Source organism: Gymnoscopelus braueri, assembly GCF_963280865.1.
Source record: "Gymnoscopelus braueri genome assembly, chromosome: 14".
Lineage (NCBI taxonomy): Eukaryota > Metazoa > Chordata > Actinopteri > Myctophiformes > Myctophidae > Gymnoscopelus > Gymnoscopelus braueri.
In genome coordinates this window covers 6,630,424-6,658,354 of record NC_137619.1, presented here as the reverse complement: position 1 = coordinate 6,658,354, position 27,931 = coordinate 6,630,424, and the positions used below count along the sequence as shown (strand labels likewise).

Sequence of the window (27,931 nt, the reverse complement as noted above, 5' to 3'; positions counted from 1 at the left end):
GCATAGTTCTTTCGAGGGTTTAAATCCTCTTAACAGACCTTTGTATTGAAATGTGCTTTCCTGTGCTCTTTTATTCTTTTTTGCAAACTGCTATGTATTCAATCATTCCATTTAATACTCTTATTCTGAAGAGATCGTCCACCGGAAGTCTAACATGTATCTGACGTTATGAAAATAGTCTCGCGTAGCCAGACAACTATTCCACAATCTCTGAATGCTTTGCATAGACATTATAATGCTTTGTGGGAGGCAACAGTCTGGCCACGCGAGACTATTATGAAAACAACACGTAGAGCTTCCGGTTCTGGTCTACAGGCTTCCTTTCCTCAGCAGCAGAACAACTAGTTAACCTGGGGGAGGATTCATAGGATTACAGATTACTCTGAAGTCAATCTGAGAGTAAGAATAAAGTACTTTTATCTTTGAATTACACTGTGTGTGTGTGTGTGTGTGTGTGTGTGTGTGTGTGTGTGTGTGTGTGTGCTAACGTTGCTAAGTGCTAGCAGCTTGATTGATGAGCTTGTTTAAGATGAGATCCCCATGCACACAAATCATGATGGAATGATTTGAATTGCCTTGGTCAGGCCAGGCCAGTGGTGAAAAAAAGTACTCACGTGTTTTACTTAAGTAAAATTATCAATACTGCAATGTACAAATACTCTACGTTACAAGTGAAAGTCCAGAATTCAAAATGTACCTGAGTAAAAGTACAAAAGTATTGCTATCTAAATATATGTTTTTTAATAATAATCAAAATCTACAAAGTAACTAGTAACTAAAGTTTTCAAATAAATTATAATGGAGTAAAAGTACAATATTTGTCTCTGAGATGTAGTGGAGTAATACTCCAGTAAAGTAAAACATTCCTCAAAATTGTACTTAAATACAGTACTTGAGTAAAGGTACTTAGTTACTTTACACCACTGGTTCAGGCTGAAAGTTACATGTATTGTAAATGTTCTCATATAAATGTCTTGACCTGGATGTTATAAAACAAGTCACTGTGGAACAGTAATTAATGCTTTGTGTTTTAGATACTGTGTAGCGGCCAGCTGCGGACTCTGTGTGTGTGTATGGCACTTTAAGGGTTGTACAGGAACTAGTACAGGAAGTGACGTGACCTTGTGTTGTGTGTGTGTCTCTCTGCCTCTTGAGTTTAACGTGTGTGGCTACGTTGAGCCTGATTGTACTCTATGAGAGATATAATAAAGAAGGAACCTAAACGGTGGATTACGTCTCAGCCTCCACTTCCTGGGATCGTTACACTGGTGTCTGAAGTAAAACTACAAAATAAAAAGAGACTTTGTCGGTAAGGAGACGCTGTTTTGTCGGGCGCTAGCTAGTTAGCTTCAGTCAGTGAGTTAGCTAGGCGAGCCGGTTAGCATGGATAGCTCCGTTGGGGTGAAGATAAAAGTGGAGCCACGGGACGAGGCTGCGTACGGGATACCGGGAGGAATGGACATGCCGCGGCTAGAGGAAGCCCCCCCAGCGTGGATGATTAACCATAACCACCGGGGAGGACACGCTGCGGGGGCCGGCAGGGGAGACGTGTCTCCCGCCAATTTTACCGCGTCCAGCGGTTACCATGGCAACGCAGACGCTCCACTGTCTGCTGGCTCGGTGAAGACGCCCAAATACACTGGGAGCTCAGATTGGGAAGCATTCCATGCCCAATTCGAACTGTTAGCTGATGCTAGAAGGTGGACAATGAGGGACAAAGCACTGCAGTTGGCTTTGTGTCTGGAGGGAGATGCTCTTTCATGCCTCCTGTTGCTGGACCCCGAGCAGCGACGATGCTACGACGCCCTGGTGGGGGCGCTGAAGAGGCGGTTTGGAACGTGGTCTCAGCCAGCGCTCCTGAAAAATTAACTGAGAGGGAAGTGCAGGAAGCCTGGTGAGTCGCTCCGAGGGCTGGCAAATGACATTGAGAGCCAGGTGCGGCGGGCATACGGTCACATGCCTGCCGAGGCACGGAATGAGCTGGCTACTGATCTGTTTGTCGGGGCCATCTCTCCCCCTGACCTGCGCATGCAGGTGCAACTTCAGCACCCGAAGTCACTGCTCGAGGCGTTGGAGGCAGCTACAGAGAGGGAGAGCCTGCGGAGCGCTGCTGCCAGCGGTGGACACGAGGTGAGCCCCCATGCGGTGAGGTCGGCGTCGGGATGCCCCGCCAGGGAGGAGGCGCCAGCGTGGGCGACGGAGATGACCGAGCTACTGAGGGCGGTGACTCTGCAGGGACCACGCGGACAGCCATACGGGCCGCAGGTCTGCTGGGGGTGCGGCCAGCCCGGGCACTTACGCAGGAACTGCCCTGCTGCTCGCCAGGTTCAGGGAAACCCCTCGGGGTCCGCATAAACGGGGATATGCGGACCCCTCTTCTCACCGCCGCCCCAACGTCGCCAGTCCAGGCCCGTCATCCAGCGGGGGGAGCCCGACAGCACAGCCGGGAGGGGGAGACTCCATTCCCCCCAGAAGTAGATGACGGCATCATGCGGCCTTCTCATCTTCATCTTATCAATACTGCAATGTACAAATACTCTACGTTACAAGTGAAAGTCCAGAATTCAAAATGTACCTGAGTAAAAGTACAAAAGTATTGCTATCTAAATATATGTTTTTTAATAATAATCAAAATCTACAAAGTAACTAGTAACTAAAGTTTTCAAATAAATTATAATGGAGTAAAAGTACAATATTTGTCTCTGAGATGTAGTGGAGTAATACTCCAGTAAAGTAAAACATTCCTCAAAATTGTACTTAAATACAGTACTTGAGTAAAGGTACTTAGTTACTTTACACCACTGGTTCAGGCTGAAAGTTACATGTATTGTAAATGTTCTCATATAAATGTCTTGACCTGGATGTTATAAAACAAGTCACTGTGGAACAGTAATTAATGCTTTGTGTTTTAGATACTGTGTAGCGGCCAGCTGCGGACTCTGTGTGTGTGTATGGCACTTTAAGGGTTGTACAGGAACTAGTACAGGAAGTGACGTGACCTTGTGTTGTGTGTGTGTCTCTCTGCCTCTTGAGTTTAACGTGTGTGGCTACGTTGAGCCTGATTGTACTCTATGAGAGATATAATAAAGAAGGAACCTAAACGGTGGATTACGTCTCAGCCTCCACTTCCTGGGATCGTTACACTGGTGTCTGAAGTAAAACTACAAAATAAAAAGAGACTTTGTCGGTAAGGAGACGCTGTTTTGTCGGGCGCTAGCTAGTTAGCTTCAGTCAGTGAGTTAGCTAGGCGAGCCGGTTAGCATGGATAGCTCCGTTGGGGTGAAGATAAAAGTGGAGCCACGGGACGAGGCTGCGTACGGGATACCGGGAGGAATGGACATGCCGCGGCTAGAGGAAGCCCCCCCAGCGTGGATGATTAACCATAACCACCGGGGAGGACACGCTGCGGGGGCCGGCAGGGGAGACGTGTCTCCCGCCAATTTTACCGCGTCCAGCGGTTACCATGGCAACGCAGACGCTCCACTGTCTGCTGGCTCGGTGAAGACGCCCAAATACACTGGGAGCTCAGATTGGGAAGCATTCCATGCCCAATTCGAACTGTTAGCTGATGCTAGAAGGTGGACAATGAGGGACAAAGCACTGCAGTTGGCTTTGTGTCTGGAGGGAGATGCTCTTTCATGCCTCCTGTTGCTGGACCCCGAGCAGCGACGATGCTACGACGCCCTGGTGGGGGCGCTGAAGAGGCGGTTTGGAACGTGGTCTCAGCCAGCGCTCCTGAAAAATTAACTGAGAGGGAAGTGCAGGAAGCCTGGTGAGTCGCTCCGAGGGCTGGCAAATGACATTGAGAGCCAGGTGCGGCGGGCATACGGTCACATGCCTGCCGAGGCACGGAATGAGCTGGCTACTGATCTGTTTGTCGGGGCCATCTCTCCCCCTGACCTGCGCATGCAGGTGCAACTTCAGCACCCGAAGTCACTGCTCGAGGCGTTGGAGGCAGCTACAGAGAGGGAGAGCCTGCGGAGCGCTGCTGCCAGCGGTGGACACGAGGTGAGCCCCCATGCGGTGAGGTCGGCGTCGGGATGCCCCGCCAGGGAGGAGGCGCCAGCGTGGGCGACGGAGATGACCGAGCTACTGAGGGCGGTGACTCTGCAGGGACCACGCGGACAGCCATACGGGCCGCAGGTCTGCTGGGGGTGCGGCCAGCCCGGGCACTTACGCAGGAACTGCCCTGCTGCTCGCCAGGTTCAGGGAAACCCCTCGGGGTCCGCATAAACGGGGATATGCGGACCCCTCTTCTCACCGCCGCCCCAACGTCGCCAGTCCAGGCCCGTCATCCAGCGGGGGGAGCCCGACAGCACAGCCGGGAGGGGGAGACTCCATTCCCCCCAGAAGTAGATGACGGCATCATGCGGCCTTCTCATCTTCATCAGCCAGAAGTAGATGACAGCACCATGCCGCCTTCTCATCCTCATCAGCCTGAAGTAGATGACAGCGCTACTCCACCTGTCGTGGTGGGGTGGGTCCGTGGGAGCTCCGGTGGTGGGGGCTCCTGCCACGTCGCTGTCTCTGTCCAGGGGGTGCCTACTGTGGGCCTGGTAGACACCGGGTCATCGGTGACGCTGGTGAGACCGGACGTTCTGCCCAGCGGCACACCACTGCAGCCTACAGCGGTGCAGCTCCGCACGGTCACGGGCCAGCTGGCTCCCATGGTGGGGAAGGGGCTGCTGTGGTTATGTGTGGGGGGCAAACGCTTTCGCCATCTGGTGTGGGTGGCGGACGTGCAGAACTGCTGCATCCTGGGGCTGGACTTCCTCCAGGACACGGGGTGCCTGTTGGACATGGGGAGGGGTACACTTAACTTTCCGGGGGGTCCTACAGTTGCCATGGGCCCTCTAGCTACCGGCCCTCTGCCCCCCGCCCGGTCTGTCCAGACACTGGAGCTGCCCCTCGTCGTCCCCGCCCCCCCCGGCTCCTTCCCCTACCCCGACCCCCGTGCTTTTGCTCATATCCCACGGTTCGCTGCCCCGGTGAACCTTCCCCTTGCCTTCCCCGTCCCTACACCCCCGTTCATGTGGCCAGGTTACCCCCCCTCCCACCCCGCCCCCCCTCCCCCAGCAAGGGGGGAGACTGTGATGCTTGCTGCTGGGATGGGTCAGCCCCCGGCAGCACCCGTGGCCCCGCCCAACGCCCCCCGCCTACAGCTGTCCCCCCTGGCCCCTGTGTTTGCCCCTACACCCGCCCCCATGCCCCCCAGCTCCCCCCCTTGCCCGGTGTGGTCTCCCCAGGTAGGGGAGGAGACGCCGATGGCCACCGGGGACCCCCGGTGCCAGTTAGCAGCTATAGCCCTGCCCGATAGCCCAACGCTCCTGTCCCCTCACCTGTCCCCTGTCACTCCTGCCCCCCCCACCGGTCTAGACAGCATACAAGTTCCAGCCCCTTCCCTGCGGGGGGGGGTGGAGGAGAGCTGCCCCGGGGGGGAGGGTTATGGAGAGAGGAGTACGGGGACCTGGAGAAGCAACAGCAAGAACAGCTCAGACAGCTGCTGGTGGAGTTCCAGGACAGTTTTGCAATGAGCGAGAGTGAGGTGGGGAGGACTCACATGGCAGAGCATGTGATAGACACTGGAAATGAGCGCCCCATCAAGGGCCACCCACGCCGCGTCCCTCTCGCTCGTCAGCAGGCATGTGACAAGGCCTTAGATGACCTGCTGCAGGCAGACTTCATTGAGCCGTCCGACAGCCCCTGGGCGTCGCCTGTGGTCATGGTGGCAAAGAAGAATGGAGACTGGCGATTCTGTGTGGACTACAGACGGCTGAACGACGTGACCACGAAAGACTCGTACCCCCTCCCTCGCATCGACGAATCCTTGGACTTAGTCACGGGGTCCTCGTGGTTCACCACATTGGATCTTAAAAGCGGCTACTACCAGGTGGCCATCTCCCCTGAATCCCGCCCCAAATCGGCTTTCTGCACTGGCCGGGGTCTGTGGCAGTTCAAGGTCCTCAGCTTCGGGCTTTGTAACGCCCCCGCTACTTTCGCACGGCTAATGGACAAAGTGCTGGCTGGTATCCCTCGCCAGGAGTGCCTGGTATACCTGGACGACATCCTGGTGCATGGCCGCTCCTTCGAGGCAGCCCTGAGGTCCCTGAGGCGAGTTCTGGAGAGAGTGAGGGAGGCAGGTCTGACATTGCACCCGGAGAAGTGTCATTTCATGAGGAAGAAGGTGACTTTCTTGGGGCACGAGTTGGGCGCGGAGGGTATCGGCCCCATGGAAGAGAAGGTGCGGGCTGTGGAGGAGTGGCCCACCCCCCGTGATCAGGGTCAGTTGAAGAGTTTCATCGGCCTGGCCTCGTACTACAGGAGACATGTGCGAGGTTTTGCCACCATAGCGTCGCCCCTATACCGGCTGTTAGAGAAAGACAGAGACTATGTGTGGTCCGAGGCGTGCCAGGAGGCATTTCTCGGACTGAAGCAAGCTTTGTGCAAGGCTCCGGTCCTCGCCCCGCCCGACCCCGCACTGCCCTTCATACTGGACACTGACGCTAGTGGTGTGGGGGTGGGGGGTGTTCTCTCACAGCCGTGGCCGGAGGGAGAGAGAGTGGTGGCATACTTCAGCCAGAAGCTTAATAAAGCTGAACGGAACTACTGTGTCACCCGCCGGGAGCTCCTGGCAGTAGTACTTTCTATCAGACACTTCAAGTACTACCTGTGCGGCCTCCCCTTCGTTACAAGGACTGACCACTCAGCCCTCCAGTGGTTAATGACTTTCCGGGAGCCAGAGGGGCAGGTCGCCAGGTGGCTGGAGGAGCTACAGGAGTACGAGTTCAAGATTGAGCACCGGCCTGGGGCTCGCCACTCCAACGCAGACGCCCTCTCGCGTCGGCCGTGTGCGGCAAAGGGATGCCGCTACTGCGAGCGGAGAGAGGCGCGGGAGCTGGAACGGCGTGCGGAGGGGGAGGAGTGTGCGGCCGTCAGACGGGTCGAAGAGGTCGTCTGCAGGGAACTGCAGACAGTGACAAACGCTGAATGGCGACACGAGCAAGAGAGCGATCCAGATCTACAGCCTGTCTTGCAGTGGGTGGAGGCCCAGCAGTGTCCACCATGGGAGGTGGTGGCGCCCTTCTCCAAGGCGACAAAGGGTCTGTGGACCATGTTTGATTCACTGTGGCTGTCCCGTGGGGTGCTGCAGCGGGCGTTCAAGACAGCAGCCCCCGGGGAGGAGCAGTGGCAGGTGGTGGTCCCTAAGGGCCTGCAAGATGCAGTGCTGAAATCCATGCACGGGGCGGGCGGGTCTGGGCACTTTGGGGTCACAAAAACACTTCGTCGTCTGCGACAGAGCTTCTACTGGGGGCGGCAGAAGAGGGACGTTGCAGATTTCTGTCGCCGCTGTGACCTCTGTGTTGCTCGCAAAGGCCCCACTGGACACTCGCAAGCACCACTCCAACAGTTCCCTGTGGGGTGCCCCATGGAGAGGGTGGGGATTGACATTACGGGGCCGTACCCACGCTCTGACGGGGGCAACTGCTACGTCCTCTCCGCTATTGACTATTTCACTAAGTGGCCCGAGGCATATGCCATCCCAAACCAAGAAGCGGAGACGATCGCTGATGCCCTGGTGGGGGGCATGATAAGTCGGTTTGGAGTAATGGAATCCGTCCACAGCGACAGGGGGACAAATTTTGAATCCCGGTTGTTCGCTGCCGTGTGCGAACGCCTGGGCATACACAAGACCCGCACTACCCCGTTGCACCCTCAAAGTGACGGGTTAGTGGAGAGGTTCCACCGGAACATGGGAGATCAGCTGGCCATTGTCACCTCCCGGCACCAGCGAGACTGGGACAAACACCTGCCCCTGGTGCTCATGGCGTGTCGTTCTGCGGTACAGGAATCCACAGAGTGCACACCGGCTCTCCTCATGCTGGGAAGAGAGCTGCGCACCCCGGCCGAGCTGATCTTCGGTCGCCCACCTGATGCCCCGGCGGTCCCTGCAGGGCCGGAGTATGCCAGGAAGCTGCAAGACCGCCTGGATTCAGCCCATCGCTTCGCCCGGGAACAGCTGCAGGAGGCCGCCGTGAAGCAGAAGCGCAACTACGACGTGAAGTCTCGGGGACGGGACTTCACACCAGGCGAGTTGGTCTGGGTCTACAACCCGATCAGGAAGAAGGGCCGTAGCCCCAAGCTTGACAGCAAATGGACGGGGCCCTGCAAGGTGCTGGAGAGGATGGGAGAGGTAGTGTACCGTGTGCAGATGCCCCCCCGGGGGAGGAAGGTGGCGCTCCACAGAGACAGACTGGCCCCCTACAGGGGAGGCCCTCCGGCCCCCGTCACAGATGCACAGGCAGCTTCCCCGGCTGCCCAACCCCCCCCTGGTTCCCCGCCCGCACCACAGGGGGACCCCACATCCGTGTCCCCCGGCCGTTCACCGTTGCCCCATGTCCCCTCTGCCCCCTCCCCGGGTTCTGTCCCACCGACCGCCCCTGTTCCCCTGCCCCCGACCCCTACGGGGTCTCGGCTGAGGAGGCGGACAAGGCCTCCGAGGCACCTGAGAGACTATGTGGTGTCCTTTGGGGCACAGGACTGATATGGACAATGTAAACTGTGAGTGAAAAAAAAAAAAAAAAAAAAAAAAAGACATGTACACTGTATTTGGGGTGGGGGATTGTGTTTTTGGGGTTCTTGTTGATTCACGCTACTATGCTACCTCGGGTTGTTGCTCTTGTTGACTATGGGCTGTGTTTTATTTCCTTACGGGCCTGTCCTCGGGGACGAGGACTTTTGTAAGGGGGGGGGTAGTGTAGCGGCCAGCTGCGGACTCTGTGTGTGTGTATGGCACTTTAAGGGTTGTACAGGAACTAGTACAGGAAGTGACGTGACCTTGTGTTGTGTGTGTGTCTCTCTGCCTCTTGAGATTAACGTGTGTGGCTACGTTGAGCCTGATTGTACTCTATGAGAGATATAATAAAGAAGGAACCTAAACGGTGGATTACGTCTCAGCCTCCACTTCCTGGGATCGTTACAATACTCTACACGGCACAGGAATGAGACACAGCTTGTTTAGTATCTGAGCAAAAAAGCTCTATTTGTTTACCTTTTTTATCGTATTGCTTTATTTATTAATGTTGATAATTGTCTCCGCCAGGCCGAAGGCATTATGTTTTGCACCCTGTCCGTCCGTCCGTCTGTTATCAGCTAATCTCCGGCACCGTTGGCTTGATTACAGTGCAAGTGTACACACACACACACACACACACACACACACACACACACACACACACACACACACACACACACACACTCTCCCGGGGTGCCAGAGCAGTAGTGATGGGTTGTAGTGATGGGTCGTTCATGGTCGATTCGTTCATAATAACTAGTTCATTGCCGTGAACGTGAACGAGCTCCTTCACTTCTGAAACTGTTACGCTCAGGCTATCGTTCGTGCCCCGCCTCCCCTCCCCCCGTACACAGGACTGGAGGGCGGGCTGTACGCGTGACGTAATAATAACACTCCCGCGATGGTGTTTTTCACTAGAAAATAGCGCTACTGAACGAGAACGAAATCGTTCATTGACTGAAACGTTTTTTCCCACCACTAATGGGTTGGTCATGATCGATTCGTTCATAAGTACTAGTTCTTTGCCGTGAACGTGAACGAACCCGTTCACTTCTTCAAACTGTAAGGTTCACGATTTTGTTCATGTTCACTGAACTAGCCTGGTTCCAGATAGCCTTGTTCCTAGCCTTACTCATCTGCGAAGAGAACAGCCTGGTCATGACCTAAAGCAGAGCGTGCCTATAGGGGCAGGACTTCCATCGTACGTGTTTCCCTCGGAAACAATCTTTTTTGACCTATCACAAGACTCGTTTCATTCGCGGAGAATGTAATCAGATTTGTAAAGCGTCAACGTCATTTCCTGGGGCAGTACTTCCGCAAAATCCTGGTACTTCCATTTAGACACTCAACCGGCTAGGTCTTGCGTGGGTTCCACACCATAGACCCCGCCCACTCTCTGAGTGGACTGCCCTTCTTGGTCTGGTGTTGAAATGTGAACCTAGGATTTATTCGGTACAAAAAGTACCGTCCAATGAGAGTCGGAGGTGGGGGTGGGGCTAACGACAAGCCAATCAGCAAATATCAGCTAAAGCAAGCTGTGCGATGACGTCAGATGTAGGAGGATCCGTGGATCTCTTGTGATTGGTTTAGAGAAATTTGATTCCCCTCCCCCTTGTAATCGAACGTGAACGAATCATTTGAACGGAGCATTGCCGTGAACGAAATCGTTCGTTCGCTGAGATGAACGTTTTTCCCCACCACTACAGAGGAGAACCTCTGCCCCAAATTCAAATGGGCCTTTTATAGCGCCACCAGGAGGCCGATTTTTGCTAAACTCATGTTTTGACATCATTCCTACAGATTTTTGTCCAAACATCACGCAAATCGGTAAAGTCCTTCTTCTGTTCCTTCATTCCAGACCAGTGTGTGGAGTCCAGCCTGCAGGTGAACATGAGTCCTCCAGAACCAACCAGCTCCAAGAGACAGAGACGATTACCCCAACGCTTCCAGGACTTTGAGTTGGGTGAGTGGGTTACTGGGGACAGTGGATCTCCTCATGTGAGTGGGTTACTGGGGACAGTGGATCTCCTCATGTGAGTGGGTTACTGGGGACAGTAGATCTCCTCATGTGAGTGGGTTACTGGGGAAAGTGGATATCCTCATGTGAGTGGGTTACTGGGGACAGTGGATCTCCTCATGTGAGTGGGTCACAGTGGATCTCCTGTAGGGTCCCAGGCTGGTACAGGCTGAGGGGGAAACTTCCCATTATGTTTGACTCCATCACTGCTGTGTGGTTAACACGTCAATATGCTGAACATGTAAGGGAAACAAAACAAGACAGCTTGTAACTAAAGCTAACGCTAGCTGCTACATTACAACCTGGTTCTATATCAGTTTGTGTCATAGCCTCATGCAAACATTACATTAATGACCTCCATCACCACTCACCAATTCAGCATTCACACTTCACATACAACATTAGCCGCAAGCAACTCTTAGATTCTATTTTTAATGTATTGAATCTAGAGTTGCAACACCAACCTTTAACAGCCCATACATCCAAACAGAAAAGTCAGATCTGATTGTATTAAACAACGTTAAAATCAGCTACTTGTCAATATATTCAGTGCAGGTGATTATTTTTCTAAGTGTTGGAGATTGGAAGCGCTCGTTTTCAATAACACAACGTCCTGCTGCCTCCTGCATCATGTGACATTTATAAACAGGAGGTACGAAGGACCGTTGAGTGATTTACAACGAGCGCTTCTAAACCTTTTTTTGTTTTTGTTGCATTCCTGAGACAATAATTTGATGACTGGCGGAAAGATGCCAATGTATCCGGTAGGAGAATCACAGTAAAGATGCTAATGTATCCGGTAGGAGACTCAAAGTAAAGATGCTAATGTATCCGGTAGGAGACTCAAAGTAAAGATGCTAATGTATCCGGTAGGAGACTCAAAGTAAAGATGCTAATGTCTCCGGTAGGAGACTCAAAGGAGACTCTTTGTGTCTCCTGCTGGAGAGACCGCTGGTCATACAATTATTGGCTTAGGAATGTGACAAAAACAAAAAAATCTCCATGAATTCAATGCTTCACGGGGTGTGTAATTGATAGAAAATACGTCTTTTTTTTGGGGTGAAATATCCCTTTAAAGCCATGATTCTGTGCCTTCATTCCAGACCAGTGTGTGGAGTCCAGCCTGCAGGTGAAGATCAGTTCTCCAGAACCAACCAGCACCGTTTCTATTAAACAGGAACCTGAAGATGACGTTAAAGTTGAAGTTAAGGAAGAAAACCTGGACATCAGTAAGTTGCATGCTTTCTTTCTTTCTTTTTTTCTAAATCTGTTGTATTATAGCAGTGGTTCTCAACCTTTTCAGGCCGTGACCCCCCAAAAATAATCATATTTGAACTGGGGATCCCCCAACCCTGACAAGCACTTGGAATTGTAGGAGTTGAGGCATTACATTGTGTGACTCGGTTCCACAGATTAAAAAAAATGTAAAAAGCCGATCTACAAACTCACAACGCCTCACAATGCGAGGCATTGTGAGCTTGTAGATTTCACAATTCATGCCTCTTTCTTATATTATTTTACAATTCGGCCCATGTTTGACCAGTTTGTATAGTAGCTTATATAGTTTGTTGATTACTTTTGATGCAGTAATGGTCTCTTTAAAAAAAGTTTTTAACATGTCATCCATCTCTTTAATCATATTCAAGGGATTTTTATTTTGGAGAGAAATTAGACAAATCTGTCTAATCTATAGCATCAATGCTATAGATGTTTTACAAGCGACCTCTCTGGCTTATAGATGTTTTGTTCTAGTGGTTGTTAATAACTAAGCTACACTTGGTCCAGATAACAAGAATTTCACTATGATTTAAGTGGAATTTATATTTATGCAGTATTTATATTATAAGTGTTATTAGTGTCTGGATGTCCTCTGAAACAACACATAGTGATAATTTACTTAAGCTTGCATATTAGTATTTATTTTTGTGTGTAAAGCACTTTGAAACTGAAGATAGTGGCCAATGTTGATGATAAACGAAGGAAAAAAAGTATCTATTCAATGATTGTGATGGCGTGGTCCAACCGCCCGCCTGTCCTCCCTTAAGCCAATTTGAATATAGGGTTAGTGTATTATTTATTAATAGTAATTTATTTATTTATTGTGTATATTACTACAACATGAGAATGCATGTACTGCAGTTTATTGGATTTCCCATGCATTACATTTGTGCAAAGTTTGGAAGCAATTGCAGTGCTGGTGTTGGCCAGTTGGAGGCACACGGATACACAAAGTACGCCTTCTCTATTCTGGCTGCTGGATATCCTACGAAAAATGCAGTATTATATCACGACTTAAATGTCACCATATTGAAATCATTTCTATAAGCCATCATTCCTTATTCTATTCCTTCATTCCAGACCAGTGTGTGGAGTCCAGCCTGCAGGTGAAGATCAGTTCTCCAGAACCAACCAGCACCGTTTCTGTCAAACAGGAACCTGAAGTTGAAGTTGAAGTTGAAATTGAAGAAGAACACCTGGACCTCAGTAAGTGTTATTTATTGTATTCTGTTTGTAGGGGTATCATTGTACCTTATATGTGGTCTTAAGCAGTGGTGGAAAAAGTACTTGCAATGATAAAACCGGTGTTTTATGCGAGGTCGTCAAGACTAGGGCAAGTGCTACATGCTGAGGTGGTGTCTAAACAGGTGAGTCTTCAGAGTGCAGCGGAACATTGGGAGCTAGTCTGCCGTTCTAATTGCAATGGGGAGTTTGTTCCATAGTTTGGGAGCCAGAAGAGAGAAGGGTCTGGGACGTGTGGAGTGTTGTCCCGGATGTTTTAGTGAAGGTTCTGACAGCTTCCCTGTTTTAGCTGACCTGAGTGAGTGGGATAGGTTCTAGGGTTGGATCAGGCTGTGAAGATATCCGGGTGCCATACCTTTGGTTGCTTTGTTGGCCAAACATTAGTACTACCGCTGTAGTAGCCTAGCATGCAACTTTGTTGTTGGTACTTAAAGAAAACAAAAGACAACAGTTAATGGCACTTCACACCACACCCGTCTCTCCAAACAGACTGTGAACGTCAGCCAGAGCAATGGGAGTTCATTTCACCTTTGTGCTTGTCTTCATGAATAATTACAACAACTGAACATGGACAGGTAGCTAGCCTATAACGACCACATACTGCTGAAAACTTAAGGTGAGTTTCACAAGAACTAATATGTATTGATAGTTGTGATTAATTACCCCCACACCAATCGCAACGTGTGTCTGTCTTTAGAGTCTCAGTCACTAGACCAGCGCTGTATGATGCGTTTGCTTCATTCTTTGGGTCGGAATGTGTGGCAGGGTTTGGTGGGGAGTTGATGTGAGCCGCCCCATGACCAATCCGACTCTGCATAACCAATTATACTGTATTAACTGGAAGATGAAACAAAGTCTAGTCCCAGATCAATTTGAATTAAGAAGTAATGAGAGATAGCTGAGATACTTAGAACACAGCCTGCATGCAAATTCAAAGCATTTCATGTTTCTTACGAATGTTTCTTTATCTCCCCTCATTGTCCATCCCAGATGTCTTGGAGAAACCCTACCACTGTGACCAGTGTGGGAAAAGTTACAGCACACGCAGTCATCTAAAAGATCACCAGATGATTCATACAGAGGAGAAGCCCCACCACTGTGACCAAATGTTCAGTGTGTTTGGTCATCTCAAAAGGCATCAGCTGATTCATACTGGGAAGAAGCCCCACCACTGTGACCAATGTGGGGAATGGTTCAACACGCTCAGTTATCTGAAAAGTCATCAGAAAATACATGTTAAACTCTACCACTGTGACCAATGTGGGAAAGGGTTTAGCACGCACATTGATCGAGAAATGCATCAGCAAATTCATGGGAAACTCATAGGAAAAGACTATAAAACGGCTATTTTCCCAGAAGGTTCACCACAGAGTAGCAACGCTAGAGTTCATGTTGTTAAAATCAGTAGACCCACAGAAGTCGCAGAAGTCAGGTTTAGAGTCAAACCTGACAAAATGACAAATGACAAAAAGGCTATTTCCCCAGAATGTTCACCACAGAATAGGAACACTATGGGGGTTCATGTTGTTAAAATCAGTAGACCCACAGCAGAAGTCAGGTTTAGAGTCAAACCTGACAAAATTCGCTGATTCGTTAAAATCAGTAGTTTGGAGACAAACCAAGTGTCGGGAAAGCTTACACCAGACAAGACATTTAAAGAGGCAACTTTTAGGAGCACACTACCTTAAAATTCCATCAGCTTAATCGTAAGAGAGGATCCTTACCACTGTGAACGATGTAGTTCCAAAAAAATGTATTCATTCATTTGTTCACTCAATTTATTGATTTGCAGAAATTGTATGCCTATACATAGCATACTACTGCCTTCCTAGCAAAGATACGTGAAAATTGGTGTGCCGGTGAGGTAAGACACCGACCTTAGGAGGGCTCATAAGAGAACCTCACCGTTTACTTAACATAAAAAAGTATACAAAAATTATTAATAAAAAGCATAGTAAAAGTTATGATGACTTGGCACCCCAGCTTAACTAAAAAGCACAGTATAGAATGCTATTGGAAATAAATAAGGAGAAGTACACAACTAAATAGGGGGGAGCACTTTTATTTGTAACTCTTAAACTGTTGTTTTATTATCAGTACTTGACCAATGACTGACTTATTTAATGATCTGTTACTTTGATGTTCTAGTTGGACCAGGTATATTAACTCACTATTAGCTACATCACATGTACCCTAGTTTTGTTTTGTTTTTACTCTTTTGATTACCAAGTATATATGTAAATTGGTCAATGGATAAAGTGAACTGGTGCAGGGATAGATGATGGTTGGCCAGCAACCGAACAAATGAGAAAAAGAGCGGTAAAGAATATGAACTTGAACATGGGTTGGTTATTGTACCTCTGTATTTTGCTTTTCTTGTCTTTTGTTTCCTCCTTTCTTTTCTTTTCTTGGATGTTGTACTTTGTGTTGTCTCTATAGTCGACCAAACAGCATCACTGTGGGGTCCACATGAAAAAAATAAAGTATATAAAAAAACAAAGGTTTCTGTCAAGACTGTATTACATAAACAGAACTGAACAGTACTGAACCATACTATACCATATTACCATAACAGTACTGAACAATACTATACCACAGGGGTCTTCAACAGGGGGTCCGGGACCCCTAGGGGGTCCTCAGAGTTGCTAGAGGGGGTCCCCCAAATCTCTGTGTGTTAGGATCATTGTTTTTTACATTAACAACTTGAACCCTAACATCCCTATTCTAAGGACAACTTTAGCCGATCTACAAGCTCACGACGCCTGAGCTAATAGATCGGCTATTTTCGGCAAAGAGGCGGAAAAAGAGCAGACTAAGTACAGAGTGAAAGTTTACTAAGTATTGACGGTTTAAGTGGTTAAATATCTGAAAATACACATTAACATGAATCCAACATCTATGAAAAGCTTTAATCTGCAACACAATTGTATGTAATATATAGTGGAGGTCCCTGCTTCATCTCTCTCTCAGGTGTCCTAGGCCTGAAAATGTTGAAGACCCCTGCTATACCATATTACCATGCACCTTGTACCCTCAACACCTGCTGCTTCCTCTTCTATGTATCTTAAATGGTAAATGGTGCGTTATATAGCGCTTTTATCCAAAGCGCTTTACATTGATTGTGCCATTCACCCATTCACACACACATTCATACACCGATGGCGGAGGAAACCATGCAAGGCACCAACCTGCTCATCAGGAGCAATTAGGGGTTCAGCGTCTTGTCTTACAATCATAAAAAAAAATTACACTGTTTCTTAAGCAGAGTAATATTACTGTTTTCTTTGATTTCATCGTCCACATAATTAAATACACATGCTTTTCAAAATTGTCAGAATATAAGCATTCTTTAAAGGGACTACACCATGAATTTTAACTTTCTTCTTTTTTGTGTGTTTTTGGTCTCCCCTACCTCTCTTCTATCCTCAAAAATACCCCAGTTTGAACACTCAGGCTTTCACAGCAAATCTGGGGTTTTCTATAAATTGGTCTAAAAACAGGCCAAACTGATTTGGTCCCTGACGTGACGTCACGTCAGGGAACAATTCCTCCCGTTTTTCAGTAAAAAATAATTATTTTAATTATTTTAATTTTTCTTAATTTTTTTCTTATTTTTATTTTTTACTTTTTCCACACAGAACCAGGAGATAACATGCACTGGCTTAATAGCGCCCCGTGCCAAACAGGACAATGTGGTATTGCAGGTGAAAGTGCTTTATAAGCCAGAGAGAAGTTAGTTGGAATGATTATATCTGAGGCTTGATTTAGGCTCAAACCTTTTGAAAAACGTTTGAGGGACATAAACAATATGATATACATTTTTTTTTATTATTCATGTTGTAGTACCTTTAACTTATTTTGACCTTAAGTTACCCATCTTCTGTCAGTAAATAACTTTTGAATGTTACCAGGAAGTAAATGATTCTTTGTTTTCTACAACATTTGAGCAGTTTTGAACTTGATCAAATCCATTAAGATTTCAGAAATAGAATATTAATAATAATAATATACATACAATTTATTTAGCGCTTTTCTAGGTACTCAAAGTCGCTTTACAGAGCAGAATAAAAACAACTTTATTAGAATCGACTAGTTAAAAAGGATTACAACTATAAAAGAAAGGTAAACAAAACAAAAAGGGAGGGGCAAGGGTTGGGGTTTTACGTATGGAATGCTATTCTGAAAAGGTGGGTTTTGAGTGTGGTTTTAAACAAAACCCCTCGTGGTCACCATCAATGTATTTTTCATTTAGTGGTTTCACTGTTTTTTTTGTTTGTTTTTCTTCGTTCTTCTGTTGCTGTTGACGAGGCTGCCAGTTCCTGATGTCCAATAGATTCTGTGTAGAACTGTAGTTCTACCCAGTGTCCAGAAGGTGGCATCATACCCACGTCCTGTTCCTGTTCATTTTCCCATAGCTTTGTTTGAGTGGCTCCTCCTGGTACAGCCCAAGCCCCGCCCCGGAACGAATGAAGCTGCCGTTCCCTGGTGGTCAAGTCTGGGATTGCAAGGCTTCCGCTATTTAAAGCGCTACTGCGCGTGCTTCAGCTCTTCAAGATATTCAACATCCACTGGAACCGACTCTTTCTTTTTTGGGCGGTGAAACCGCTCCTATATGTGAGGTTTGGACAATTTGCACCCCCCAATCCTGCGCTGTGATTGGCCACCAGTGTACCCCCCTAACCCTGCACCGTGATTGGCCAATCACAGTCTATTCAGGACTGTGATTGGCTAGTGAAACATGACAATTGTGCATAGCCCTATAAATAGGACTATGCACTTAAAAAAAACACATTTATGTGTTTTTTTAAGTTAGGGGTGTTGGTCCACAATATTACTTTTCTTTAAGTGAACTTCCATCACTGTGATGACCACTGTGACCACACCGCCCACTTCACATTGGGTGTGATTTTTTTAGTTATATTGTTTATTTCTATGTTTTCATTTCATTCCTTTTTACTTATTTGTCCTGTTGCTGTTGTTGCTGCCAGTTCCCATCTGATGTTGTGTGGGAGTCCGGACTGCTCCAGATCATACTGAATAACTGCTAGCTTACATAACATCTTCAGACTAGGACTTAAGTGTAAGATCTGTAAGACGAGTCGTGTTTCAAAGAGGATGAAACAATCTCCCACCATGCAACAGTACATTGTACCCAACCCATCTTGGCCTTTCCCCTTGGGCTCAACCTTCTTCCAGGAGAAGGTCTTGGAGTTAAATTTCCACAGATCATTTAAGAATCGCCTCAGATCATAGTTGTAGCCACCAAATATGTACAGTTCTCCATTGTAGACAAAGCCTGCATGACCCTGACGTTGTTGTGGAAGAAGCTGTGCAGAAGGTGTGTTCAGCCAACAGTTGGTCTCTGTGTCAAACACTCTGATGTTGTTGTCCAGGTGCCCATATCCCCCAAATACAAACATCTTTGTCCCGATGATGGTGGCAGAGTGATGTGATGAAACAGGTGGTGTAGGTCCTCTGGTGTTAATTAAAGTCCAGATCATTGAGGTGGTGTCCAACTTGTAGATGTCATTAGTGCATCCAGTCAGCCGGTTGTATCCTCCATGAATATACATGACCTTCTCCAAGACACAGGCTGAGTGGCGGTACCTTGCCTCGGGAACAGTTCCAAAAACCTTGGGCTTGAACCATCTCTGGGTGTCAACATCAAATCCATAAAGAATGTTGTCCCAGTCCCCTGTGATGGTAAACCACTTGTTGTCATTAACTTTTGTCTTAGAATTCAATTTCCCTCCCCAGATATAGATGATATCTTCTATCAGTACAGCTGTGTGTCCGTAGCGCATGGAGGGAACATCAAGGGAACATTTTCCTCTACCAGTTGTCTCTGGGGGCAACGTCATCCAGCACAAAGTCACTGTGTTGAAGACGTGCACATCAATCTGATCCTTGTTGTTGTAGGTTTTCCCGTCATAGAATAACCCTCCAAAGGAATACACCTTGTCCTCCACTGGCCCAGCAGCACAACCAAAGAATGCATGTGTCTGTGGTCCTCTTTTCAGGGGCACTGACCAGCTCAGCATCTCTATTTCTCTTTGTCTGTCACTGACTGTGTCTCTGGCTGCCTGTGTCTCTCTCACCCCCTTTAGCTCAACCTCTCAATATTCCTCTGGATCTCTGTAGAGGTCTGCAACAGCTTATATAGGCTGACAAAGCTCTGGTCTGATGTCACTCACAACAAAAACTGATGTCATGCATGTGTAACAACACTGATTTGAGCAGTTGTTTTTATTGGCACACATTTATCTTCTTAAATGTCACTGGATCCACTGAATTCTGATGCTGCTATCCAGTCATAAAAGTTCTAATGCTAATGACATGCTATCCATAATTGATGACTTATCAAACCAGCCAAGCAGACAGATCTAATCAGAGGTTACGATGTGATGTAATGTGTCAGGTTGTTGCTGGGCCAAACTCACTTTTTGAGTCCATTGTGAGAGGAAGTAAGAACTTCATGCCCGACACACTAGTAACAACACTGTTCTCTACTGTCTTTATACTTTTTTATTGTCTCCGCCGAAGGTGGAGAATATGTTTTCGCTTCGTCCCGCCGTGTGTGAGCAAACATTGTTAGCCAAGCTAACATTGGGCAAGCTCCACGTGACACGTGTCAATTTGTTGACACCAATGCCTCTGATTGGCTAGAGGGACGCGTGACGAAATAAAATTCTATAAATAGGTGTGTCACTTCAAAAAGCCCCTACTTTTTGAAGTGAGGTAAAACAGGATCAATCAGACTTGATTGGAACAGTACCTTCAGTAAGTCCAAATCACCCGTCTGTGCGTGTGTGTTTCCCTCTGAGAACACCTAACATTGGTCAAGCAAAGGCGCAGAAGGCCAAAGCTAAGAAAGCATACTCATCTACAATTGTAACACAGAAGAGGACTAGAGTTGAAATGATCCCACAACAAGGCCGAAGTCTTAATACGTGTTAATATGTTGACACCAATGCCTTTGATTGGCTAGAGGGATGCATGAGGGATGCATGACGAAATACAATTCTATAAATAGGTGTGTCAACTGACCGCTTCTAAGGATGAGAACGCCATCAGTAAATCTGAAAGACACTACATATTCAGTCGCCCCTGCAGAACACCAAAAACCACGCGCATTCTATCTAGACGAGTTTGAAGAATTGGCAAATCCATCAAAGTACCCTTATGGCCGTGGTGGTTTAAAAACAGAAAGAGAAAAAGACATCACACAGACAAAATATTTTAACCAACGCCTTTTGCATTATGATGATGATATTATGAAATTAGAACATTCCTAGAGAACTATGGTTAAAGATAGGGTAGGTGATTTCATTTGATTAAAATAGCACGGGTCCGCTGGCGGAGACTTGTGCTCCGAGGAGCACATTTTCTAGTTTTAAATAATGTGATACATAATCAGATATGTAGCCAACATATCTGATTACACCGTGTTTCTTTATAATGACTTCACTTCTACAGAATCTTTAAACCTAAAATTATATTAAGTTGTGTTTTAAAGTGAGGGGAAAAAACAAAAATTTGTTATTTTCAGGACTCGATAGAATTATTACTGTTCGCCTTAAAGGGGAATTTCCCTGCTGGAACAAGCTCTAGTGTCTAGTCCACTACTATATGTAGGGGGAAAGTGTATTATTTCTCACAAATTTTATAGGAGGATATAACTTGAACAGCAGTTGGAGCATAACATAAGTAAGGTAAAATAAAACATACACGTTTTTTTTTTTTACACTTTTTTTCTGTCGACACCAAATCTCTTTGCCAAAAAATAGCCAATCTAAGCTCACAACGCATCGCGCTTCAACGCGTTGTGAGCTTGTAGATCGGCTATTTTTTCCCTGGGGTTCATGTGGTTGATGCTATTCATAATAATGTAATGATGTTTTCATTGTGTCAAGGTTCACTAATGTTTTCATATTGCTGGATAATATGGATAATATTAATATGTTATATCGCACGTGCATAATGTTTGAGTTAGTAGTGTTATTCCTCTGTTCTCACTTGTACACATAGCACTAGTCAAAGAACTACACTTCCACTAGTCAAAGAACTACACTTCCACTAGTCAAAGAACTACACTTCCACTATTCAAATACTCCGCTATTCAAAGAACTACACTTCCACTAGTAAAAGAACTACACTTCCACTAGTCAAAGAACTACACTTCCACTCGTCAAAGAACTACACTTCCCGAAAAACGTCACTACCCTATAGAGCGTCGCAGTTCCCGCCCACTTCCTGTTTTTTTTGGTGCCGGAAGAAAAAACTCAATGCATTTTTCCATTGACATTTCCAAAAATATTTATATCTATTAATTTAAGCCTCGAATCAAGCCATCACGAGATGACATGAATCATGACCATAAAACGTTTTTTTCTGTGATTTTTTTGATTTTTATATTTAATTATATGATATACTATATTTAATAAATACCCTTTGTTTTGCCGTTTTCAACAAAAAAAAAAATCACAGAATCAAACGTTTATGGTCATGATTCATGTCATGTCATGATGGCTTGATCTCCGACGGAAACATTTGAACATTGTGGGAGGGGCAACAGTCTGGCCACGCGAGACTAATGAGGCGACGTAGCTCCTTTCCACTGGCAGATTTAAGACTTCCGGTTTTTGAGCTAGCAGATATAAGCGTTCCGGTTGAACAGCATTTATCCGTTCAGATACATTGTTAATGTCATTAAAACTGTTTCTGTTACACAGAAACATACGTGTGTTGTATATGTTGTATAGCTTCGTCTAAATGCTTAATGTATAGTGTAATGTGCAAATGAATCGTTTTTCAATGGCTTCTGTTTACTCTAGAGGACACTCTAATTCTGAAGAGATCTTCGACCGGAAGTCTTATATCTGCTAGCAGGACACAGTTCTAAAAGAGTGATACGTAAACAACAAGTAGAGCTTCCGGTCTACAGACTTTCTTGCATCAGGAGCTGAAGAAGTTCTTGGGAAAACGGAGAAACCGAGCGTAAGAATACAAGTGTGTGTGTGTGTGTGTGTGTGTGTGTGTGTGTGTGTGTGTGTGTGTGTGTGTGTGTGTGTGTGTGTGTGTGTGTGTGTGTGTGTGTGTGTGTGTGTGTGTGTGTGTGTGTGTGTGTGTGTGTGTGTGTGTGTGTGTGTGTGTGTGTGTGTGTGTGTGTGTGTGTGTGTGTGTGTGTGCACGTTGCTAACAGCTAGCTGCCTTTAAGTTGCCTTGTTTCAGAGTGATTGATCGAATACTTTAATAACAGTTTGCAAAGGAAACTGTTGTCCCTGCTGAAAAAAACCCCAGTAACAAACAGCTTATGATGGTTTCTGGTTTTAGCTGGTTTTAGCTGGTTTTAGCTGGTTTTAGCTGGTCTTAGGCTGGTTTAAATGGCATACCAGGCTGGTCAAGCTGGTCAGGCTGGTGTGTCAGTGTAGTTGGTTAGCTGAACACTAAGTTGGATTCTGCTGGTCTTTGCTGGTCAAATGGGTGGACTGACCAGCAACGACCAGCTGGACTTAGCTGGTCAAGTTGGTTAGATCGGTGGTCCTCAACATGTGGTACGGGACCCCCAGGGGGCTCCCCACATGTTTTGAGGTGGTCCCAGTGTTGTGTTCTAGATTTTTTGGAGGGTATACTATAACTATTCCCTCCCTAGTCCCTTCCACACGCACGGCACGCGCACATGCACACGTATAGAATTAATTAATGTAAAAATTGTACGCGCGCTTCGTGTGCCTATGTGGCCCGCACAGCATCGGCCAGGCCCAGCCTAGCCTCGATCTCCAGGCTTTTATTGTTTAGTTTTGCTAAAAAATAAAAGCCTGGACCAACGCGTCGGTGTAGCCGGTATGAGGAAGTGTTCATTTCCCCAACCAACCAGAGTGCAGTGGGCGTCGCTCGTAATGTTGTGTTGACGAGGCGGGGGTTGACGGACAGATCGGTGAACCAATGGGATCAGGCGCAATCTCTCTCCGGCTCTATACACCCGCCCCTCTATACACGAAATCAGGAGCGTTGGGGCAGCCTAGGCCCAGCCAAGCCCAGTTTCGCAGTAACACTGGGTACAATTATAATATGCTTTGTACTGATTTTCTACTGTTTCTAATGTTACTCATCCTGTAACTCAACCACTTCGGAGATGCCGTCTGTTCGACGATTCTGTCAGAAATTCACAATGGGCAGTAGTGACGAAGCGCATCTGGAATTACAAAAATAAATAAACAGGAAGTAAACAGGGGGGGGGGACAGACAGCATTAAAAGCATTAAAACACTTCTTTATTGAAAAATATGGATTATTACATTGCACTAGAACCCCGTAGAGTGAGTTAATTTGGGGCAAGAGGGTAAGCACCATTTTCTTTGCATTTGTACATGTTTGGAGACCGTACGGGCTAGGAGCTGAAACTCCAGTTGTCCATGGGGGATGTTTCTCTACGACTCTCGTAGATTGAAAATGTTAGAATCATAAAATACATCTACGAGAGTCGTATTCTACGGCTAAATTATTACCATGGAAGAGTGCAAGGATTGTTATAATATAAATAAATGCTGATTAGGCTTGTCAGATATTATGGCAGTGTTAACAGCGAGCATTCCTGTATCTATTGAAGACACAAACAATATTGAAGATTCAAGATGTTTTGCTGTGCTATGACGCGCGATTTGAATACTAATGAAGTTCTCACTTCAGTGACCTGCCGTTAAAGGAAGTGAATGACAGGTCGTTGAGTTAATGTGTGAATTCCTTCGCCAGCGCTGCGGCCATTAATTATCACCTCAACACAGACCATAGCCTTACATGAAAGCCTTCACCTCAGACTAGGCTATTGAAATCCACATTCTTGCTGCCCCCAGCCCCTCCTCCTGCGTATCAGATGCATATCAGCGTATCAAATACGCTGTCTTGGATGTTTTTTTGGATGCATATGCTTGTCACCAGAAATGTTCTGCAGGCCACACTACGTATACAGCGCAACACGGTAGAACACACCCCTGGGTGGTCCCCAGATGACAGTCAAGTGACAATTTAAGGACCTTTTAAAACCTTTTTAATACTTTAAAAAAACACCATTACTGCATCAAAAGTAATCAAAAAACTATACTATAAAAAAAATTGTCAAACTTTGGCCAAATTGTCAAATAATATAAGAAAGAGGCAAACATTTTTAAAATAGCAGATATACAAGCTCACAGCGCCTTGTGAGCTTGTAGGTCTGCTATTTTCACAATAGATTCAAGCTAAACGTAATGCATCAACTCCTACATTCCAAGTGCTTATCAGGGTGGGGGGTCCCCAGTTCAAATATGATTATTTTGGGCAGCCCTTGGACAGCCCTGGGGAGAGCCAGTGCTCAGGGAGATGACGTTGGAGTTGTTATTTCCGACCCTCACAGATTGAGGTCTGTTTGTTAGGAAGTCCAGCAGCCAGTTATTTAGGGGGGTGCCAAGGCCCGGGGGGGGGGGGGGGTCCAGTTTGTCAACCAGTTGCTGAGGGATGATAGTGTTGAATACTGAGCTGAAGTCCAAGAACAGCATACGCACACTGGTGTTCTTCCCCTCCAGATGTGCTAGGCTCCGGTGTAGGACAGAGGCAATGGCATCCTCTGTGGAGCGATTAGCACGGTATAGGCAAAGTTGGCAAACTGGAACGGGTCAAATGTGGGGGGGAGTTTGGAAACACTGTGTGCCTTTTACCAGCCTCTCATAGGGGTGAGTGCCACTGGGCGGTAATCATTGAGAGATGTTATTGTGTTTTTTTTTGGCACTGGAATTATTATAGCAACTTTGAAACATGAGGGAACAACAACCTGGCTTAACGAGATGCCATGTCTCTGTTAGAATCATAGCGCAACAGTCCTTCACCTCCCGATATGTTGTTAAATCCAGCTTCATAAAGTCCATTTGTTTCTCCAAAGAGCAAACATTTGAGAGAAAAATGGATGGAAGCGGTGCTCTATGTGGGTTAGCCCTCAGCTTAGCTGTTAGCACGCCGTGGCTCCCCCGCTTCCGCCTCCTGTCGCACCGTCTCCGTCTCCTCCTAGGGCCGCCAGTGCTGGTAAGAGACTCCGCTGCCTAACAGGCCTCTGGGTCTCGCCGACATAGCAACCCGAGACTCTGCAGAGCGTCCTTAGTTACCGCATTTACCGTCCCAAAACAACTGGACGCACGCAATTCTAATTCGAACTGCCGATCGTATACTACTTTAGCATTGTTGCGCTTAACACAAACAACCAGACTCTCTGGTCCTAGTGGATTATTTGCCTCTATGCTATCGTGAGCCACATCCAGTGTGGCCGCAGCCGGGCGCCGCCATTTGCCATTCATAGTGCCAACATTAGACTGTGAAGATTTTCTTCTGTTACAATTGTATATATACAGTATATATTATTTATTTGTATTTTTATTTAATTTTAAATTTCTTGTCATTTTCTTGTGATGTGACATAAATAATATATTTAATAATAATATAATTATTATTATTACAATTATTATTACAATTATTATTATTATTATTATTATGGCAACATGCATCCAATAATTTATTTACCTAATATGGCAATTGGCAAATAATATGCTAGCTTGATTCTAGATTCTAGATTCTGGTCACTAGCTAAGACCAGCTAAGACCAGCAAGAAGTTGCTGGTCAAGCTTATGCTGGTCCACGCTGTTTATTTCAATACATTTTTCTGTCAGATAATAGGATTTAAAACGCAAGAAAACCTATGGCTTGTTTCCATTGGGTAAAATGTACATTGAACTGTGACCTTGACTGTTGATGTTTAATACTAACACTAACGCTCCTCCTCCAGCCATCGTGGTGCCAGCCTCCTCCTCCTCCTCGGCCTAAACTGGCCACCTCCCCAGTCATCCCACGACCAAAGAGAAACCAGCCTCCTCCATGTCTGTGCGGAGGAGACGCATTCGCAGGAGACGAGTCCGGTAACATTACACACACACACACACACACACACACACACACACACACACACACACACACACACACACACACACACACACACACACACACACACACACACACACACACACACACACACACACACACACACACACACACACACACACACACACACACACACACACAAACAAACAAACAAACAAACAAACAAACAAACAAACAAACAAACAAACAAACAAACAAACAAACAAACAAACAAACAAACAAACAAACAAACAAACAAACAAACTCTCACATGCACTCATACACATTTTTGTATTATTTGTTCAGCTGATCTACAAGCTCACAACGCTTCACATCGCCTATAACCTAAAACATGTCCAATATAGGAATACCATTTTGAAAGTGGTTAAAATAAATATTCTGATACACTCTGATACAGTAACAAAATAGTATAGTTTTGTATAGTTGTATCAGTCACACCTACTTGTCTCATGGCACATTAGTGTGCCTCGGCACTCTGTTTGAGAACTGCTGATATACTGCATACAGTGACTTGGTAGATTTCATGTTTGCCTGTTTTTGTGTTAGAAAAGGTGTAAGTGATGTGTTTCTGTTTGTAAAGGTGTAAGCGATGTGTTTTTGTTTGTAAAGGTGTAAGCGATGTGTTTGTAAAAGTGTAAGTGATGTGTTTGTAAAGGTGTAAGCGATGTGTTTGTGTCTGTAAAGGTGTAAGCGATGTGTTTGTAAAGGTGTAAGCAATGTGTTTGTAAAGGTGTTGTGTTTGTAAAGGTGTAAGTGATGTTTGTAAAGGTGTAAGTGATGTGTTTGTAAAGGTGTAATTGATGTGTTTGTAAAGGTGTAAGTGATGTGTTTGTGTTTGTAAAGATGTAAGCGATGTGTTTGTAAAGGTGTAAGCGATGTGTTTTTGTCTCTAAAGGTGTAAGCGATGTGTTTTTGTCTCTAAAGGTGTAAGCGATGTGTTTGTGAAGGTGTAAGCGATGTGTTTCTGTCTGTAAAGGTGTAAGCGATGTGAGGCGTGCTTGAGGCCAGATTGCGGGCGCTGTAACTTCTGCAGGGACATGAAGAAGTTTGGAGGACTGGGGAAGCTCAAACAGACCTGCATCCTGCGCCAATGTCTCGCTGTGAGTGTCTGGCCTCGTGTTTATGTATTTCTCTAATTTGACTGTACTGTGATCCGTCACTTAAAGGTAGGGTAAGTGATATATTCTGGTCAAAACAAAAAGGGTTTTGTGTTAAAAGGTTAAAGCACTATATTGTGATAGTAATCATTTCTATAGAGTGTTTGTTCAGTATCAGGGGTCTCCATGTCTCTCCAGATCTTTGATGAACAGAACATACATTTTCAGGTAGGTGACAAAATGTCAGCCAATCTGGAGAGAGTACCCATTTATCAGCTTCATTTTTATAGCGTTCCAGTTCCAATTGTGTCCACTCATTTATTTATGTCATCACTTCCAATGTTTCTCCTGATTGCATGAAATTGGTATCTTGACCTGAAAATGCATTTTCTGTTTAATAAAGAGTTGGAGAGACATGGAGACTCCTGTCACTGAACAAACACTCTATAGTAATGATTACTATCACAATATAGAGCTATTTAACACTGTTACTGAACAAACACTCCATAGAAATGATTACTATCACAATATAGAGCTATTTATCACTGTTACTGAACAAACACTCTATAGCAATGATTACTATCACAATATAGAGCTATTTAACACTGTTACTGAACAAACACTCTATAGCAATGATTACTATCACAATATAGAGCTATTTAACACTGTTACTGAACAAACACTCTATAGTAATGATTACTATCACAATATAGAGCTATTTAACACTGTTACTGAACAAACACTCTATAGTAATGATTACTATCA

General features: G+C 46.1%; 2 protein-coding genes across 4 annotated transcripts in view; both read left to right on the top strand.

Moving 5' to 3' along the window:
- LOC308100390 (uncharacterized protein) overlaps positions 1-27,931 on the top strand; it is a 72,329-nt gene that overhangs the window by 25,664 nt on the left and 18,734 nt on the right. For all 3 annotated transcript variants that reach the window (XM_080449420.1, XM_080449418.1, XM_080449417.1), the window contains exons 1-3: positions 21,980-22,106; positions 25,918-26,047; positions 27,046-27,169. In XM_080449420.1, the coding sequence (XP_080305546.1) occupies positions 26,007-26,047; positions 27,046-27,169 (165 nt within the window). In that variant the 5' untranslated portion in view covers positions 21,980-22,106; positions 25,918-26,006. Of the gene's footprint in view, positions 22,107-25,917; positions 26,048-27,045; positions 27,170-27,931 lie in introns of those variants that run through there.
- On the top strand, positions 301-25,955 carry LOC308099973 (uncharacterized protein; the record flags this gene model as incomplete). Its single annotated transcript, XM_080448875.1, has 8 exons — positions 301-399; positions 10,431-10,535; positions 11,693-11,818; positions 12,948-13,073; positions 13,599-13,641; positions 13,807-13,865; positions 14,100-14,291; positions 25,918-25,955. The coding sequence occupies exons 2-8, from the start codon at positions 10,463-10,465 to the stop codon at positions 25,953-25,955; spliced, it is 657 nt and encodes a 218-aa protein (XP_080305001.1). The 5' UTR covers positions 301-399; positions 10,431-10,462.